The sequence below is a fragment of the Nerophis ophidion genome, linkage group LG04 (assembly GCF_033978795.1).
Source record: "Nerophis ophidion isolate RoL-2023_Sa linkage group LG04, RoL_Noph_v1.0, whole genome shotgun sequence".
Lineage (NCBI taxonomy): Eukaryota > Metazoa > Chordata > Actinopteri > Syngnathiformes > Syngnathidae > Nerophis > Nerophis ophidion.
In genome coordinates this window covers 15,556,653-15,568,489 of record NC_084614.1, presented here as the reverse complement: position 1 = coordinate 15,568,489, position 11,837 = coordinate 15,556,653, and the positions used below count along the sequence as shown (strand labels likewise).

The 11,837-nt window shown below is 41.9% G+C and overlaps 2 protein-coding genes across 4 annotated transcripts in view; one reads left to right on the top strand and one right to left on the bottom strand.

The window, feature by feature from the left end:
- klhl43 (kelch-like family member 43) overlaps positions 1-10,711 on the top strand; it is a 29,314-nt gene extending 18,603 nt beyond the window's left edge. For both annotated transcript variants that reach the window (XM_061897214.1, XM_061897213.1), the window contains exon 7: positions 1-10,711. This exon is cut by the window's left edge and continues 5,529 nt beyond it. The gene's annotated coding sequence lies outside the window, so the exon portion shown is untranslated.
- Positions 4,879-10,726, bottom strand: LOC133550995 (class I histocompatibility antigen, F10 alpha chain-like). Of its 2 annotated transcripts, XR_009806408.1 has the most exons (9): positions 10,562-10,726; positions 9,615-9,881; positions 9,013-9,291; positions 6,170-6,478; positions 5,900-6,004; positions 5,663-5,680; positions 5,405-5,488; positions 5,294-5,346; positions 4,879-5,182 (listed from the first exon to the last, which is right to left on the bottom strand). XR_009806408.1 is itself a non-coding variant. In XM_061897216.1 (8 exons), exons 1-7 carry the CDS (start codon positions 10,614-10,616, stop codon positions 5,294-5,296), a joined length of 1,086 nt encoding a protein of 361 aa, XP_061753200.1. In that variant the 5' UTR covers positions 10,617-10,724; the 3' UTR covers positions 4,879-5,182. The 2 variants fall into 2 exon arrangements, 1 of the variants encoding a protein (XP_061753200.1); XM_061897216.1 differs by lacking the exon at positions 5,405-5,488 and having other exon boundaries at positions 10,562-10,724.
- Positions 10,727-11,837: the final 1,111 nt, after the last annotated feature.

The following is an 11,837-nucleotide window of genomic DNA, read 5'->3' as shown; positions in this document are numbered from 1 at the left end:
TAAAGATTTTCTAGATTTGCCAGAATATTTTTATTTTATTTTAATCATAATAAGTTTGAAGAAATATTTTACAAATATTCTTTGTCGAAAAAAACAGAAGCTAAAATAAAGAATACAATTAAAATGTATTTATTATTCTTCACAATAATAAAAATCAATTTACTTGAACATTGATTTAAATTGTCAGGAAAGAAGAGGAAGAAATTTAAAAGGTAAAATGGTATATGTGTTTAAAAATCCTGAAATCATTTTTAAGGTTGTATTTTTTCTCTAAAATTGTCTTTCTGAAAGTTAGAAGAAGCAAAGTAAAAAAATTAATGAATTTATTTTAACAAGTGAAGACCAAGTCTTTAAAATGTTTTCTTGGATGTTCAAATCCTATTTCAGTTTTGTCTCTCTTAGAATAAAAAATGTCGAGCAAAGCGAGACCAGCTTGCTAGTAAATTAATACAATTTAAAAAATAGAGGCAGCTCACTGGTAAGTGCTGCTATTTGAGCTATTTTTAGGCCAGCGAGCTACTTATTTTGTCCTTACGGGCTACCTGGTGACCCCTGGTCTACGCAGTCGTTATCCCCAAATGACTCATGAGACAATTTCACACGGAAAAGTCGATGCATTTCGGCCAATCAACAGAATGGTAACAAAATGCATGTCAAATGACTAAATAAAAACAAAATTAAAGTGTAGTGAAATGGTAGAATGAAGAGCTTGCTGAAACAGAGAGGTACCAAGCGAAGAACCAGTGAGACTCCAGTTCATTCCCTATTTATTGAAGGCTAATGTGGATTTTCTTCTAAGCACAAACACAAGACAGTCTCCTCGTTGGATCAGATGGGCATCTTGTGTGATTTGATGGAGTTTCACTGAATATAATCAAACTTACCACAAATCTGCCTCTTCATCTTGACCTTAGCGAACTTTCGTATCAAAATAGCCATTTTGCCACCTCTTCCTCTAAGTCAGGGGTGTCCAAATTGCGGCCCGGGGGCCATTTGCGGCCCGCAGGTAATTTTTTAACGGCCCCACAGCACATTTTAAAAATACGATTGAAATGTTTTAAAGCGTAAAAAGTGGTATAAAAGATCAAACGGGTGAAATGTAACAAGTAATATGTTGCAATGTTTACTCTAATAACACAAAGCTGCCATGCAGGCTGTTTCTTTCTTTAAAAAATAATAATGAATCAAAATCAATGTCATTATGAATTATTGACCTATTCAAGGCTCTAATTACGTCACGTTAAATTTTCCACTTTTAGATATTTTTTAGGGAAAATGTTGCATATTTTGTGTTTGCAATATAAAAAACTGAGCTGTTTTTTTTTAAAGAAGGGCCTAAAATGAACAAACAAAAAATACAAACAACAATAAAACTTATAATTGATGGATAGATCTGAAGTTGAGCTCGAGATTGTTGTGTTAAAAGTAAACAGTAAAAAAAATGTATAATTTATTTTTTAACATTTTAATGAGTAGGACCCTTTTGGATCCCCAATAATTTTAGTGTGATTTGTTTTTAACTGTCATTGTTCAAAAAATAATAATGAATCAAAATCAATGTCATTATGAATTATTGACCTATTAAAGGCTCCAATTACGTCATGTTAAATTTTCCACTTTGAGATATTTTGGGGGGAAAATGTTGCATATTTTGTGTTTGCCATATAAAAAACTGGGCTGTTTTTTTTTAAAGAAGGGCCTAAAATGAACAAACAAAAAACATAAACAACAATAAAACTTATACTTGACGGATAGATCTGAAGTTGAGCTCGAGATTGTTGAGTTAAAAGTAAACAGTAAAAAATTTTATAATTTATTTTTTAACATTTTAATGAGTAGGACCTTTTTAAATCCCCAATAATTTTAGTGTGATTTGTTTTTAAGTGCCATTGATCAAAAAATAATAATGAATTAAAATCAATGGTGGTATGAGTTATTGACCTTTATAATGCTCCAATTATTATATAATCTCAAATATTCCACTTCACAAAATTATTGGGTGAAAATGTTGCATATTTTGTGATTTTTTCATAAAAAAAGTTTTTTTTGTGACAAAAAGACTTAACTTAAATCTTTAAAATCATTATATTGACAGATAGACCTAATGTTGATCTAGAGATTTAAAACTTGAATACTGAATTTCCTTGAATTGCCGCAGGGTATATAGTAGGCGCCTGCCTTTAATTACTGCCGGGTCGAACTTCTGGGCGGACTTTATGACTCTCTGGAGCGCCGTTCTCTCTGCGGCCGTGCGGCTGCTGAACCACACGCAGATGCAGTAGGTCAGGATGCTCTCAATGGAGCACCGGTAGAAGGACACCAGCAGTTCCTGTGAGAGGTGGTTGTTCCTGAGTATTCTCAGGAAGTGCAGTCTCTGGTGTGCCTTCTTGATGGTAGCCGTGGTGTTGGTGCTCCAGGATAGGTCGTCGGCCAGGTGGACTCCCAGGGAGCGGAAGTCGGAGACCCTCTCCACACAGTCACCACTGATGATCAGGGGCAGGATGTCCGTTTTTTTCCTCCTAAAGTCTATGACCAGCTCCTTGGTCTTGGAGGTGTTCAGGGCCAGGTTGTTGACTTTGCACCAATCCGACAGCTTCTCCACCTCATCCCGATATGCAGCCTCGTCTCCCTCCGAGATGAGCCCCACTACGGTGGTGTCATCCGCAAATTTGATGATGGAGTTGCTGGAGTGGGCAGGTGTGCAGTCGTATGTGTAGATGGAGTAGAGAAGGGGGCTCAGCACGCAGCCTTGTGGAGAGCCGGTACTGAGGTGCAGGCTTGATGACATGTGGCGACCCAACTGCACCCTCTGGGGGCGGTTGGATAAGAAGTCCTTAATCCACATGCAGATGGAGTTCGAGAGACCCAGGTCTGACAGTTTGGACACCAGTCTATCAGGAATAATGGTGTTAAATGCCGAGCTATAATCCACAAAAAGCAGCCGCACGTAGCTCCCCCCCCCCCCCCCCCGTCTCCAGGTGACCCAGGGAGGAGTGTAGGGCTGTGGCGATGGCGTCCTCTGTGGACCTGTTGGCTCTGTAGGAAAACTGGTGTGGGTCGAGCTCGGGAGGGAGGACTGAGGTGATATGGGTCCGTAACAGCTTCTCGAAGCACTTCATAGCTATAGGTGTAAGTGCAACTGGACGGTAATCATTCAGACATCTGACAGAGTAATAATACCTAATAATGACACATTTTTAATATTTTTTTACCAAAACCCTTTGGGGTCCCTGGGATCAAGCCTGAGTGGAGGCCCAAATGTATATTTTTTATACATATCTTGTATTGTTTTTTAAAATAAAAAATATCAAAATGGCCCCCGCTTGCTTTGATTTTTCAGTGTGCGGCCCTCAGTGGATAAAGTTTGGACACCCCTGCTCTAAGTGGAACTAATTGAGCACGTATACATTAATATGCAATGAAAGATGTTATTTTAAGCTAAATTTCAATAAAATATAACAATATATTAAATATACCGCCATGCAGTGACGTGCGGTGAACTAAACACCAGGTGAGGCATACATCCTTTTTTTTTTTTTTTAATTAAAATGTATATGTGCAGCTGTAGTCATTGTTGATTTAGGTTGCACATTAGAGTTACAGGGGGAAAAAAGGGAGTTATTCACTTTCATAAAAACGTTATAATGATATTATGATATGATAAATGGGTCCAAAAACTATTTGATAAAGTTGTTATTAAATACTTTTTGGTCCCATTTGCTTTTAACAAAATAAATCAATTATTGTGAGTGTATATTACCTTTCTGTATTTGTATCTGAAGCAGCAATAGCTATCCTCCATGAAAACGTACTTTGTATGATCGCATTCATCCTGTTTATTGGCAGAAACATTCATTTAATTCAACTTCATTCCAAGAAATTAAACAATATTTTTGCGTCTGACAAAAAACACCCACAAACGCTGGCTTACTCTAATAAAAATGCCATGTTTGTCATAAATACAGTTTAAAAAAAGAAAAGAAAAGAAAAAAGCCTGGCTTCTGCTGGAGAGACCTGTGTCTGCTAGCTTGAGCGCCCCCACTTCTCCCAGTGTGGCTAGTCAGAGTACTGCAAGTTGGCAATATATCGCCACTTGAAGCAGAGGTACTTGCTGCCTCAAGACCTGCCTTTTCCACGTGGCAAGAAGCATGCGCACCCTCGCACGCACGCTCAATACACACTGTGTGTAGCCGTGGAGGCACCGCCTGTGTCTGCCTCACTTCTCGTCTGCTGCATTGTTTTGATCAGGAAACAATGAATTTCCGTGATTTTGACCATGAAAATGATCAAAATGTACTGGAACCACACCAAAATCAGATAGAAAGCATAAACCAAAAGAGAAATATTAAAACTTATTTTATTACTTCGTTTTGGAACATCTCATGTTTAAGCCAACTAGTGGCAGGTGAGGCACTGCCTCACTTGCCTCCCCTGACAGCACCTCACTGCTGCCATGTAGGTTATCATTGTCGAATGTGCACAAAAGGCATTTAGACGCACACTAAAATCTTTTGACCAAGTTTTTTTTTGTTTGTTTTTTTCAAAGAAAAGGAACAAAAAAGATACCCAAGACTTGTAAAATGATTTAAAAAAAAAAAAAGTGAATACAGCAGTAAGCAAGCAGGAGCAAACACAGACATGTCCGCACTCCTTGAAAGCAGGAATCGTGATATACTGGCAGTCTCCTTCACACCACATCCTTTTTGAGCGGTGACAAAATAAAAGCACGTACTAGAAAATAAACGCGACATTATGTCTGCAGTAGCACTAACCGAGCTGTAGTCTGTTCAAGTCTTGTGCAGGTCTACAATCTTGGGCAGCTCTTTGGTCTTGTCCATGGCGGTGGTGTAACCGTTGATGAAAGCAGTGCGAGGCGAGTGGAGAAAAAACGGATTTATTGAGTAAGGATGTGACACAATGTGATATTGATCATAAGCAGCGGCCATTGAAAGAAAAGAAGAAATCCTCCTCATGACGTCAGGGCCATGAAACGTGCGCCCCGAATGATTTTATAGCCACCAACGTTTGATCTTGAAAGTCTTTTAACGGCCAAAGAAGAATACATGGAATAGCGTGAGCAGCAGTCGGATGAAGAATAAAGCACATCTCCATCTCATCTCCGAGTGTGATGACGTCCCTCAGCGATGGAGACATCTCCCTGTGTTCCAGTGCACAAAGCATCCTGGAGGAAGAAGACGACTCAGCACATTCCCGACAGAAGCAGGTGAATCCAAGTTGAACATCATCTTCACACAAGAACATTTGGAGGTGCAGACAGTCCATGTGAGCTTACTCAGCCTTCAGCTGCCTGCACGTTCTCGTCGAGCTCCACGCCGCCGTGGCGAGCTGCGGGACAAACGCAAACGGTGAAGGAAGAACATCCAGAAGGTGCCTCGTCACTCACATCAGATCTTTGAGGTGTGACTTGGAAACATGACGAGTCAGCACACTTGATGTCTCATTTGGCTGATCCTCATCATGAGGACTCCTGTCAAAAGTGAGATATGCCAGCTCACAGGAGGGACTTTTATTGTGAAGGAGTCAGCTCCAGTTGGGGTTTTCCGGCTAAACTTGTAACAAAGGTCCACATCAGACCTCCATGTGAGTGACGCTTCACCACGGCTTTGTTTCTTGCGGCTCAAAGAAAAGATGTTTTACTTACGAGCTGGATCGTACTGGGCTGAAATGAAAGAGAAACAAGGTGAAGTGGACTTTTCCCCTCACGTCACGCCGTGTTTCTACGTGAGAGTGTGCGCTCTGTCTCTGTGGATCTTTGAGTGTTTGGCTGGAAGGCAACTAAAACGAGGCCGCACCTTTGCAGCCCGGATGAAAGCATCAACTCACGGCCTGGACCGAGTGCACCGAGAAGAAGAAGACAGAGGACATTGGCGTCCCTCACCTTGTCTGTTTCTGTGACGCCTGACCATGACCATGATGATGATGATGATGATGGCCGCCACAGCGAGGACCGCCGCCGTGGCAGCGAGGGCGACGCTCAAGTTGTCTGTGGAGAGCAAAAAAGCACAAGTGGAGTGACAAAGCATGAAGAGGAAACCTTCATGACTACTTTGCATGCAGACGTCAAGCGTTGTCATGGTGACATGGATCAATAATGGTGACAGGTGGACTTGTAATGGGAAACATCTCCAACTAAATGTGTCTTTCTCACCTTCATGGCTTGCGTTGCTCAGGATGCTTCTTCTCTCCAGCTTGGTGACCAAGTCCTCCTTGACGCCTGACAGCTGAAACACACATTCGTACTTGCCCTCCACGTCGGCCGTCACCTCCACTTTCAAGTGCACCGACATCTGGAAGGTTCCGTCGTGGTTGGGGAGTATCTCTCCGTGCTCCACGTCCTCGAAGATCTGCTCGCCGTCTTTCCTCCAAAACAGGTCGGCACCGTCGGGGTAGAAACCTGTCGCCATGCAGCTGACCGGAGAGGACGGCGTCTTCTGGAGCAGGAACACCTCTGGAAGCTCTGCACAGGAAGTGATGTCACGTGTGAACACAAGACAACGTGGGGAGAAGGTGTGGATGGAGAGAAGGTGGAGATGGAGGTAAAGATGGAGAGAAGATGTGGATGTAGAGAATATGGAGAAACGGTGTGGATGGAGAGAAGCTGTGGATGGAGGTAAAGATGGAGAAAAGGTTTGGATGGAGAGAAGCTGTGGATGGAGGTACAGATGGAGAGAAGGTGTGCATGGAGGTAAAGATGGAGAGAAGGTGTGGATGGAGGTAAAGATGGATTGAAGGGGTGGATGGAGGCAAAGATGGAGAGAAAGAGTGGATGGAGGTAAAGATGGAGAGAAAGAGTGGATGGAGGTAAAGATGGAGAGAAAGAGTGGATGGAGGTAAAGATGGAGAGAAGTTGGGGATGGAGGTAAAGATGGAGAGAAGATGAGAACGGAGTTTAAGATGGAGAGAAGGTGTTGACGGAGACAAATAGAGAGAAAGAGTGGACGGAGGTAAAGATGGAGAGAAAGGGTGGATGAAGGTAAAGATGGATAGAAGGGGTGGATGGAGGCAAAGATGGAGAAAAAGGCGTGGATGGAGGCAAAGATGGAGAGAATGAGTGGATGGAGGTAAAGATGGAGAGAAGGTGGAGATTGAAGTAAAGATGGAGAGAAGTTGTGGATGGAGGTAAAGATGAAAGGAAGGTGGAGATGGATGTAAAGACGAGGGGAATGTGTGGATGGAGGTAAATATGGAGAGGTGTGGATGGAGGTAAAGATGGAGAGAAGGAGTGGATGGAGGTAAAGATGGAGAGAAGGAGTGGATGGAGGTAAAGATGGAGAGAAGGAGTGGATGGAGGTAAAGATGGAGAGAAGGAGTGGATGGAGGTAAAGATGGAAAGAAGTTTGGATGGAGGCAAAGATGGAGAGAAGGTGTGGACAAAAGTAAAGATTGAGAGAAGGTGTGGGTGGAGGCAAAGATGGAAGTAAAGATGGAGAAAAGAGGTCAAGATGGAGTGAAGGGGTCAATGGAGGTAAAGATGGAGAGAAGATGAGAACAGAGGTAAAGATGGAGGGAACATGTGGATGGAGGTAAAGATGGAAAGAAGGTGTGGATGGAGGTAAAAATGGAGGTACAGAGAGAAGGTGTTGATGAAGGTAAAGATGGAGAGAAGGTGTGGATGGAGGTAAAGATGGAGAGAAGGTGTGGAGGGAGGTAAAGATGGAAGTAAAGATGGAGAAAAGATGAGAACAGAGGTAAAGATGGAGTGAAGGGGTCAATGGAGGTAAAGATGGAGAGAAGATGAGAACAGAGGTAAAGATGGAGAGAAGGTGTGGAAGGAGGTAAAGATGGAGGGAACATGTGGATGGAGGTAAAGATGGAAAGAAGGTGTGGATGGAGGTAAAAATGGAGGTACAGAGAGAAGGTGTTGATGAAGGTAAAGATGGAGAGAAGGTGTGGATGGAGGTAAAGATGGAGAGAAGGTGTGGAGGGAGGTAAAGATGGAGAGAAAATGAGGATGGAGGTAAAGATGGAGAGAACGTGTGGATGAAGGTAAAGATGGAGAGAACATGTGGATGAAGGTAAAGATGGAGAGAACGTGTGGATGAAGGTAAAGATGGAGAGAAGGGGAGAACAGAGGTAAAGATGGAGAGAAGGTGAGGATGGAGGTAAAGATGGAGGGAAAAGGAGAGAACGGAGGTAAATATGGAGAGAAGGTGTGGATGAGGTAAAGATGGAGAGAAGGTGAGAATGAGGTAAAGATGGAGAGAATGAGGTAAAGATGGAGAGAAGGAGAGAATGAGGTAAAGATGGACAGAAGGAAAGAATGAGATAAAGATGGAGAGAAGGTGTGGATGGAGGTAAAGATGGAGAGTAAGAGTGGACAGAGGTAAAGATGGAGGGAAGGTGTAGTTGGAGGTAAAGATGGAGAGAAGATGAGGATGGAGGGAAAATGAGAGAACGGAGGTAAAGATAAAGAGAAGGTGTGGATGGAGGTAAAGATGGATAGAAGGTTAGAGTGGAGGCAAAGATGGAGAGAAGGTGTAGATGGAATTAAAGATGGGGAGAAGGTGAGGATGGAGGTAAAGATGGAGAGAAGGAGAGAATGAGATAAAGATGGAGAGAAGGTTAGAGTGGAGGTAAAGATGGAGAGAAGGTGTAGATGGAGGTAAAGATGGAGAGAAGGTGAGAATGAAGGTAATGATGGAGAGAAAGTGGGAACAAAGGTAAAGATGGAGAGAAAGTGAGAACGAAAGTAAAGATGGAAAGAAAGTGAGAACGGAGAAAGTGTAGATGGAACTGGATGGAGAGAAGGTGTGGATGGAGGTAAAAGGAGAGGATGGAAGTAAAGTTGGAGAAGAAGGGAAAATGGAGGTAAAGATGGAGAGAAGGTGAGAACAGAGTTATAGATGGACAGAAAGTGTGGATGGAGGTAAAGATGGAGAGAAGGTGAGAGAAAGAGAGAAGAGTATAAAGAGACAGGGTGTAATGTCAGTAATGTTCCTATAGGGGGAGTGCTAACAAGTTAAAAGGTGAAAGTACATGCTGTGTTTCTACCTGTTCTCATTAGGACCTCCTTCCCATTGTTCACATGCTTCTTCAAGTAAGAAGGACAATCCTCAGTGTAGTAAAACTTTATGTATTCTAGTAGATGTTTGTTCTGGTCCCACTCGAGTTTGGTGGGGAAAGCTTGTTGTTTTGCTGCAGTATATGTCCATGTCTTCATGTCCAACGATATCAAATCTTCTCCATCATAACCTTGCTGTTCCCAACCTTTAACTTCATCAGTCTCATCATTCCATTCACATCCAGACATCATCTGGAAAATGTGAACACCTGAGACACACACAGTGTTGTAAAGCAGAGTGACACACACACACACACACACACACACACACACACACACACACACACACACACACACACACACACACACATTCACACACACACACACACACACACGCACACACGCACACACGCACACACACACACACGCACACACACACACACACACACACACACACACACACACACAGTATTAGTGTAGGTTATTATGGGATGGACAGAGACAAGTATCAGTGCAGTAATGTGTGTTTACTACAGTATAAAAAGAGTACATCAAATACATTTAAGTAGTAGAAAGTTCAACATAAACAAACTTCCAGTTTGGTTGAAACGCTTCTTAAGAACTTCAAGGTTGTGTTTGCCCCTCAACTCATTAGCAACACTGATCTCTGTTTGTCTCTGCCAGTATTTTGGATTCTCTGCTGTGATTTTGTTCATCCAGTCCTGTTTGGCTTCATCTTTCCTGCTGTTGCTGTCATAGTGAGAAATCTGAACTCCATCAACATAACCAACACTCACATACTCTGGGAAGTTTGTAACTTGAGAGGACACAGTGCGGAAATACTGCAGCGTGTGAATCACTGAAAGAAGAACACAACAACAGGATGACTTTTTATTATTTTGTTTCATGTTCAACAATCTTGCACTGTGAATATTTTAGCTCTTTCCATCTTCAGTCGGGTCTTAAAGTGAACATCAAACACTGCTAGATATCACAGTCAAGACTCACATGTTCTATGACAAATACAACACATTAATAATATTACTAACATCTGTTGACAGTTTGAACATTTTGAAAATAAACATATATTTTCTACAATGGAGGCTGAATAAAAAGTACAACAGAGTTGAACACGACCTGTTCTGCCCATTTGATGTCGACTCTTACTGACATCTTGTGGCGAGGTGATGTTACTACACTTGATTAGTTTCTGACACTTCCGTGTTTGAAGATATGTGTTCGTTCTTACAAGCCTTGGAAAAAATAAGTCTTTGAACAAGAAACACTAAAGTCCAAATAAATAAAGAGCTTAAATGGATTTCTCTGCTTCTGCAACCTTCTTGGAACATTTTGAATTTTACTTAGAAAAAGGGAAAACAATAAAATATGTTTAAAAAGAACCGGGATTAAGTAAAAAAGGGCTTGAATAATACAACAATTAATTAATTAATAAGTAACAGAAACTCTCAGAAGTCAAATAAGTGAAGGCACTAATAGGATTTATGAATAACAATTTATAAACTTATAAAAAGGACTTACCAGGCGTCACGCTGTGCATTTGCACGACCAGAAGAAAGAATAAAAACAAGTTCATGATGTCAGCGCGAAACAAAAAGATGTTTGCCACTTTTAATCCCGCAGAGAAAGACAAAAGTGACGAACACTCGCTTGACTGGCAAACAGGAAAAATGAACCAGGAACTGTCGAGGCTCTTTTTATAATACTCCACCTGAGCCAATGAGGAGTCAGCATTCTGTGACGTCACAGTTACGAGGAAAGACGAAACGCTATTCTGCACAGAAAAGTGGCAGCAGTCAACTGACAAGAAGTCTTCTACTGGAATCACTAGAGAGCGCCCCTTGTGGCCACGTCAGGTAAATGCTTGTGTGGCTTTTCTGGGAAATCACGTGACTTGACAACAAAAAGGTGTGTCAAGTTGGCCGCCAAACTTGGAAAGAAAAGAAAGAAAGAGGAATGAAGGTGAGATTGAGAGTTAAAAGTAATGACAGGGCTGGAACATCCGATCAGTGATCGTATTGTAGTGCTCTCAAGAAGCATCAATACAAATAATGATTGATAGACATAAAGTCGCTACACCGCAGGACATCCTCACTTCTTTTTATTTCACGTCTTAACTTTCACCTCCGTTATGTTTCCCAAGCGTGAGGCGTCCCTGCTGGGGTAACGGGAGACGCATCTGCCTCGCATGGGTTCGATTCCCGGCCAGGGTTGCATCAGGAAGTTTCATCCTGAGTAAAAAAGTCAGCAGAAAGCCTTCATGAGATGGACTCGCTGTGGCCAACGTGCTGAACGTGGGGGAAAAGTGTGAGGCAGACGCTTCTGGTGGCAGAATATCAAAGAAAGTGGAAGTAAAATTAGACACGGTAAAGCCAAACATTGAATGCATGCTTGTTTCAAGTCACCAAAACACGATGGTGATCATTTTTATTTTTATTTTCATTTTGTCGTACCTGTCAAAGGTGAACACACTTATCCACGTAGGTGAGTAGTAACGAGTTACATTTACTTAGATAAGAAAACAACTTTTACTTTGCTACTATATATAAAATATTATTACTAGAGATGTCCGATAATATCGTCCGACCGGAAGAAGAATACTGAGTTGCATCCCAAGAACACCATACCTACTGTGAAGCATGGGGGTGGAAACATCATGCTTTGGGGCTGTTTTTCTGCTAAGGGGACAGGACGATTGATCCGTGTTAAGGAAAGAATGAATGGGGCCATGTATCGTGAGATTTTGAGCCAAAACCTCCTTCCATCAGTGAGAGCTTTGAATGGTTGACCAAATACT

Coding starts and splice junctions, on each gene's coding strand:
- LOC133550995 (XM_061897216.1), bottom strand. CDS start 10,616: ATGAACTTGTTTTTATTCTTTCTTCTGGTCGTGCAAATGCACAGCGTG. Junction 9,292..9,614: donor GCGTTTCAACCAAACTGGAA/GTTTGTTTATGT, acceptor TGTGTGTCTCAG/GTGTTCACATTTTCCAGATG. Junction 6,005..6,169: donor GAGCAACGCAAGCCATGAAG/GTGAGAAAGACA, acceptor TGCTCTCCACAG/ACAACTTGAGCGTCGCCCTC.